Below are 7,987 nucleotides of genomic sequence, written 5' to 3'. Positions count from 1 at the left end.
CTGGTCTTTAGTAGTCAAAAACTGTTATATTTTTCAAGAATGTACACACAAGAAAGCACACTGTACGATCTACTAATTTTTTTCTACAATTAAGAGATTCTAACATACAGACAATCTGTAGCACAACTGCTGCCTTGGGCTCTGACACCACATAACTTTAAACTTAAAGAAAAAAGAAAGACCAAATGGTGCATTTTTGGAAAGCTATTACAAAATGAGAATATAAAACTGGGTTAAAAAAGAATAGCAGACACACTCTAGGGTTATTTACATTGTACCGCATAGAAGGAAAACAAATGCTTTAAACTATTTTATTACATCATACAAATAAAATAGCTCATCTCAAACAACAACATTCTAAAAATGAATGTTTAGCTTTACTGTAACAATGCTTGCTTGCAAATACATGAGAAGCTTCACTTTTCTAAACTTTCATAGTAGTGTGATGGGGCAGACAACTACATTAAGTTTCTATTTCTTATCCTGCTATAACAAGCAAGTAGATGCCACTTTTTAATATTTTTTTTCAGAAAAAATTATAAATAGTTACCCCATACCTTATCATCCTCCATTCGTCTAATAACTATCACTGATTTCAGTGACTTGTCTCTGTTGACGTCTGACAACTGTTAATCATGTAGATTTTTTCAGAGAAAATACATTTTAATTAACACACACACACACACACACACACACACACACACACACACGCACACGCACACGCACTTTTTTATCATCCTCTACCCACCTGACAACTATCACTGAGTGCAGCAAATTATCTTGCTGACAATCTGATAACACAGGCTTGTTTCTTGTTCTTAACAGCTCAGCAAAGCTCAAACAGCACTCAGATATAGTGCACATGTGGAGTGAAGGGCAGTGTACTGCTGACCTGTCATCTCTTCATTCACTTACCCACCACCTGGATTTGTTTTTTTATTGTCCACTGCTACATGTAATTGCTTCATTTAATGGGTAGTGACACAATCTGAATCTCTGCTACACATACAGGGTCTTTTTGCTGATCTTCTGTGCTAATTTAGAAGAAACCACTGGTGAAGAATTTATCAGCTATCTCACCTACTGTTGTCTCAGACCAAAGATGGAAGTCTCCAGGGCCACAATACTGCTCAAAGCTTCCTCCAATACAAGTCATTATTTAAACAGTAGCAGAAGCCTCCACAAAAATGTACAGCATTACGTACATTGATAATGACATTTGTACATGAGCAGAAATTTCCACTCAGTTTCATATTATTGCTAATTATTCTTTGCCTACTGTTACTGTAATTTCTAGAACGTAACAACTTTCTCTCTCTGATAAAGTGCAAAAGAAGTTAAATAAACCCTGTTGCAGAAAACATTTTACCTCACATCCCTAATGATAAGGACAAGTCATACAAAATATTTTTACTACAAAAGTGTACCTAAACATTGTTCTAGAGTGTTCTTTCCTAGACGTATCGTGTGCTATTCAGTAAAAGATCCCAATGTATTAAGTCAACAAGTATTACCTGTATTTAAATGTAGATGTATTGTCTGCATGTGCTAACATATGACATTTAAGTCTAATAACACTACATCACTTTGAATGTATTGCAAGTCTAGCATGCTCAGTGCCACTTGAAGTACTTCTCAGCGGCAGTACATAGTAATAATTTTCAATATTACCATGAAATCTATTACCCAGCCTGCAACCTAAGCTGAATTAGTCTGTAGCAGATTACGACTAGTTTGGTGTCTGTAGAGTCTGTTTTGGCAACTGAGCACACACATTGGGTTTGCTTTAGTTGCTAAACCCAATTGTTTTGACCATGTTCAGTACCAAAAAGAAGTACATCTACTTGCAATACAAGGCACTTTAGTACATCTTCCGAGAAGAGATGAAAAATGTGAGATGTGCCTCATTTCATCTTGCACTACACTGCTGGCTACTGCCTTCAAGCTTCTTACTGTTGCCTAGGGTGCTTTTCATAGAACAACCATTCCTCCTTCACAGCGACTGGTTATCATGTTGCCAATTTCAGTCCATGTGTCCATGTGGGGGTCATATACTTCCACGGAGTCTGTGGTGACAGGAGCCGCAAAACCACAATTAGAACCTCGACCTCCTGAGGCATACAGAAGCCCATTTGCAGCCACAACTGACACACCTGCCCTTGGCATCTTCATAGGTGAAACTTCCAGCCATTTCTCCTAAAGAAAAACAAAAAGAAATTTTTGTTAAGACTACACTTCTAAGGTTGTATTCTATCACCATATCACCAGCAAATACTGAGGAGGGAAGTGGGTTGTAACTGACAATGAGGTTGAATGAATAGTACCTGACAATGAGGTTGAATGGGCAGTACTTGACAATGAGATTGAATGGGCAGTACCTGACAATGAGTGAATGGGCAGTACCTGACAATGAGGGTGAATGGGCAGTACCTGACAATGAGGGTGAATGGGCAGTACCTGACAATGAGGGTGAATGGGCAGTACCCGACAATGAGTTTGAATGGGCAGTACCTGACAATGAGTTTGAATGGGCAGTACCTGACAACGAGTGAATGGGCAGTACCTGACAATGAGGGTGAATGGGCAATACTTGACAATGAGGGTGAATAGGCAGTACCTGACAATGAGGGTGAATAGGCAGTACCTGACAATGAGTGAATGGGCAGTACCTGAAAATGAGTGAATGGGCAGTACCTGACAATGAGGCTGAATGGGCAGTACCTGACAATGAGGGTGAATGGGCAGTACCTGACAATGAGTGAATAGGCAGTACCTGACAATGAGTGAATGGGAAGTACCTGACAATGAGGGTGAATGGGCAGTACCTGACAATGAGTGAATAGGCAGTACCTGACAATGAGTGAATGGGCAGTACCTGACAATGAGGGTGAATGGGCAGTACCTGACAATGAATGAATGGGCAGTACCTGACAATGAGGGTGAATGGGCAGTACCTGACAAGTGAATGGACAGTACATGACAATGAGGGTGAATGGGCAGTACCTGACAATGAGGGTGAATGGGCAGTACCTGACAATGAGGGTGAATGGGCAGTACCTGACAATGAGGGTGAATAGGCAGTACCTGACAATGAGGGTGAATGGGCAGTACCTGACAATGAGGGTGAAAGGGCAGTACCTGACCATGAGGGTGAATGGGCAGTACCTGACAATGAGGGTGAATGGGCAGTACCTGACAATGAGTGAATAGGCAGTACCTGACAATGAGTGAACGGGCAGTACCTGACAATGAGGGTGAATGGGCAGTACCTGACAATGAGTGAATGGGCAGTACCTGACAATGAGGGTGAATGGGCAGTACCTGACAATGAGTGAATGGGCAGTACCTGACAATGAGGGTGAATGGGCAGTACCTGACCATGAGTTTGAATGGGCAGTATCTGAAAATGAGGTTGAATGGGCAGTGCCTGACAATGAGGGTGAATGGGCAGTACCTGACAATGAGTTTGAATGGGCAGTATCTGACAATGAGGTTGAATGGGCAGTACCTGGCAATGAGGTTGAAATGAAACAAGCAAAGACCATTAGGAAAATGGAAGTCCAAGGATGAGGACACACACTGCAGAAGTTTACACTTCTATGGAACTCTCACTGAAGCACAAAATTAACTGAATAACAGCAAATGTCATACGCTATCACAATACAGAGCAGATGTTTCAGAAGGAAAGTCTAGGTACATAGAAACACACATTTTACAATTGAAAGAAACACTAAAATATAGTCTTTGACAACAAGATCACTTGGCTTAAGTGATCTCTGTTTATTTCTTTACTGGAAAACTGCACATGCTATTTAGTTTCCTGGTTACTTGTCATTTCTTGTCTTGCCCGTTGGCTTTGGTTTGGAAGTTTGTTTTCTACTTTCCCAGCCCCTGCAAGGATGGTTCAATGTATTAACGAATTTTCAGTAAACAAAATAAACAGTCAAATGACACTGGAAATTAAATTATCGCATTAGGTGAAAAATTGAAATAATCCTTTAATTAATGGATAAAATAAATTGGGCCCTCCATATCTAACTGAACTAGTGGTATAGTGCTGTAAACTCTAGAAAAGTATACAGGCTGCAAATATTTAAGCAGACACTTTTTTCTGTGATCTCCTCCATTCCTTAGCTCATCTTCAGTGCCCCTTTACTATGCTGTCACAGTGGAGCCACTGTATAGTTCATGGCACCTGACTGGAAGCAAATATATTTGCTATAGGGAAGGGAAGGGGTAGGGTTTTGGCATAATGGTTATGGTCTTTACCTCAGCGATACAAGGTACAGGGCTTGATTCTGATCTCTGGGCTAGGCTTGTCATACTTTGCGGACTGATATTCTAGTATTCACCTATGACCCTATGGCAAATGCTGCAAGTACTAGATCATCAGGGTGTTAGCATATGTAAAGGGGGCCATTTCACACTTCTGCAGGAAAATGAAATGTATGTTAGGTACTTACCAAAAATGTAGATGTTTGAGTAGATTTGCTGTTGCAGTAACGATTCTTGGGATTTCCTGCCTTGCAAACCCCCAAGGCCAATGAATATGAGCGATTTTACCTTACCCCATGGCCCAGTAGATGCCCTCCCTTTCCTATTTCAGATGCATAAAGGGTAGTCAGCTGACACTATACTTAGGTCTTTTTTGTCCAGTCTGACCTCACACTCTCTCTCTCTCCTGCATACCTGAAGCATGACCTGTCCAGGTCTGTCCCCAGACTATGTAAGGAAGTATAAGGACAGGAGAAGGAAAAAGAAAGGAAGGTTACCCACCCTCAACCACAGATCCAAAGAAAAGGGGGGTATGTGGGAGGGAAATGGTACTGCAGCAGTGAATTTACTTAAACATCTACATTTGTGGTTGTGCCCAACACAAATCCATTAAGCTCACTGTAGTATTACTGACTCTTGGGAAGACTCACAGAGCTACAAGGAGCTGTGAGGTACCTGATCCAGGGGAAATAAGGCCATGGAAGATGGATGATGCAGGCCCTGCCCTGGCTTTGGACAAAACTCCTAGGATGTTGGTGTAATGGTTAAGGTATTTATCTTACAGACAGAAGGTGCAGGGTTTGATTCTCACATGTGGTAATTGTCTAGGCTTAAAAAAATGGTCCACAAGGGCAGTTAGTCTAGTACTAAGCTACGAACCATTCAGTATGTAATGTTTGGAAAAGATCTGGGGACAGAGGTCCTACTTGTTGCCTGTAGGATGTTCTGGGCAGAACTCTCCTTCCCCCAAGAAAAGCTATGACAGTAGAAGAAGCCCTAGTGGAATGTGCTCTGACACTGCTGGGTGCTGGCTTCTCATGAGACTGATAACAAAAAGGGTTATGTGAATGTTAACCATGTCTTTGTGGAAAATCATGAAAGGTTCCTTACACATGAAAGTCTGTAACTAAGAAATACACCTGGCAGAACTTAGTGCCACCAGTAGCACAGTCTTCCAAGTAAGCATGTTAATGGCGGCTGAAGCAGAAGGCTCAAAGATATGGAGTGTAAGCTTTTGTAATGCAAAGTTAAGAGCTTAGAAAGGACTGGCTCCTTGCTAGGTGGTCTCAAATACAGAACCCCCTTTTTTTTTTTTTTTTAACAGTTTTCTCTCTGTTTCTTTTTTTTTTCTCATATTTTTTTATTGATTTTCAAGAGTATAATTACAATTTTTAACAAGAAAAAACAACGTAATATCAAATTTTTACAAAAACTATATACAAAGTCCAAAATAGATACCAAATCTTCAATAACATTACATTTTGTCTAATAGTTTTTTAAGCTTTATCCAGGCAATTTGTTTATGAGTCATGTTTGAGGAGTGTAACATAGCTGTTTGTAATTCCCTACTACAAATAATCTTAGTAAAATATATAAATTCCTTAAATGAGAGGTTATTTTTACATTTCCAATTTCTAGTAATAGTTTTTCTTGCTATAGCAAGTAGAGTCCAAAGGAGGTTCATTTGATACAGTGGAACATACCTTGGCATTGGTGCATTAAAAGTATCATAGAATCAGAGATCTCGCATCTGTCCGACCACAAAGCTTTAATAAAATTTTTAAACTCCATCCAAAATGTGGTTATTGTTCTGCATTCTAAAAACATATGTGCCCAGTCGGCATCTATTAGCTCCTCGCATCTCCAACATCTATTAAAATCTTTCTTGCTTATTCTAGAGGCTTTTTTTGGTGTAATAAAACTTCTATGAATGAATTTCCATGTAAAATTTTTCCAATATGTGGAAGAAGAGATATGGTAAACAGATCTGAGAATTAAAGTTTTATCATTTATATGTATTTGGGAGTTGTTGAAATTGTTGATATATTTCCATAAATTGTCATCTAATATTATTAGATCTGATCTAAGAATGCTGTAAAATCTTGATAATGAGATACCATTATTATAGCCTATACTGGTGAAGTCAAAGAGGATGGATAATTTTTTGGGGAGGTCTGTTATAGCAGGAAAATGATGTCTTTTAAATTCCGTTAAAATAAATTCTCTGAAGATTTGAATATTTAACCAGTTATTTTGGTAGATATTATACCTGGCTAAAAGGTAGTTAGTATCATGAATATTATTAGTTCCTAAAAACTGATGCCAGAATAATAACCCATTTTCTTCCATAGTTTTTATTTTCATCATGTTAAAGGAATCAAAGCATCCCTTGGTTAAGATTATTGGAAACATTAGAATGGACAAATTGTTGTTCAAAAGGTTCTTATTCATTACTTTTTTGAAATTTTGCAAGATATATTTAATTATAGGAATAAGATGTGATTTTTCCTGCTCATTGTTGAAGAAGAATTCTTTAATAACTATAAATAGCTTAATATTTTCAGAACAATATACGTTTTTGAAAAACTTGTCAAAATTACTTAATAGTATTGTTTTGTGTAAATTTTTCCAATTTGAATGGTATTTTGGACTTAACCACAGACTTGTTATATTAAGAATAATGGCATCAGCATAAAGCTCAAAATTTGGAAAAGCAATCCCTCCTTCAATCCAGTTTTTATAGTGCCAATCATATTTAATCCTTGGTTTTTGAGGATACCATAGAAATTTAATTAATATAGTCTTTATGTGTTTAAGTTGTTTTCTAGACGGAGGATTCAATAATGTTTGAAGATAAAAAATTATTTTTGGTAATAGAATCATTTTTATCAGAGATAATCTTTCTTCTATAGTAAAGAACATTTTCTTCCATCTATTAATGTATTCTGTGATTTTATTTAATAAAATTTTATAATTTATATTTATAGTGTCCTTCCATTTAGACAGAATATGAACCCCTAGATATTTCAATTTATCATTGGTCCAGTTAAAGTTATTGTAATTAGATAGAGTGTTATTCAATTTTTATTGATGAGAATAGTTTCTGTTTTGTTTTGGTTAAATCTAAGGTTTGAGATTTCCTCAAAGAGTTTTAATGATCTGATAATGTGATCAATAGATGAATCAATATTTCCAATAGTTAATAAGATATCATCTGCAAAGAGTAAAATTTTAGAAGAATAGTTCTCATTAACATCAAAACTTTTTATGTTTATATTGTTTCTTATAAAATTAGCAAATGGTTCTATTGCTAATGCAAATAGTAGTGGGGATAAAGGGCAACCTTGTCTAGTGCCTTTTAGAATTTGAAGTGGGCCAGATAAAAAAGCGCCGATTTTAATATACGCTATAGAACCTTCATATCATTTTTTTAACAAGTTTAAGATTTCTGAGGAGAAATTATATTCTTTTAATACCATAAATAAGTATGTCCAGTTAATAGAATCAAATGCTTTATCTAGATCTAGACTGATGAGTGATAATTCCTTTTTTTTTATTTGCAAAATCTAATAAAGTTAAAAGTCTAATAGTATTATCCTGAACTTTTCTGTTCAGTATAAAACCTGTCTGATCGTTGTTTATTAAAGTCGGCATCATTTGATTTAATCTGTTTGCTAAAATAGACGTAAATATTTTATAATCTATATTTAAT

At 37.0% G+C, this 7,987-nt stretch overlaps 1 protein-coding gene across 1 annotated transcript in view; it reads right to left on the bottom strand.

The window, feature by feature from the left end:
- Window positions 1-297: 297 nt before the first annotated feature.
- LOC122813548 (intracisternal A particle-promoted polypeptide) overlaps window positions 298-7,987 on the bottom strand; it is a 618,994-nt gene continuing 611,304 nt past the window's right edge. Inside the window, exon 9 of the mRNA XM_044085929.1 lies at window positions 298-2,196. Within this exon, the coding sequence (XP_043941864.1) occupies window positions 1,972-2,196 (225 nt within the window). The 3' untranslated portion in view covers window positions 298-1,971. The remainder of the gene's footprint in view (window positions 2,197-7,987) is intronic.

This window comes from Protopterus annectens, chromosome 10.part0 (genome assembly GCF_019279795.1).
Source record: "Protopterus annectens isolate FY-2018-M chromosome 10.part0, PAN1.0, whole genome shotgun sequence".
In the NCBI taxonomy this organism is placed as follows: domain Eukaryota; kingdom Metazoa; phylum Chordata; order Ceratodontiformes; family Protopteridae; genus Protopterus; species Protopterus annectens.
This window is presented reverse-complemented; position numbering and strand designations above follow the sequence as displayed.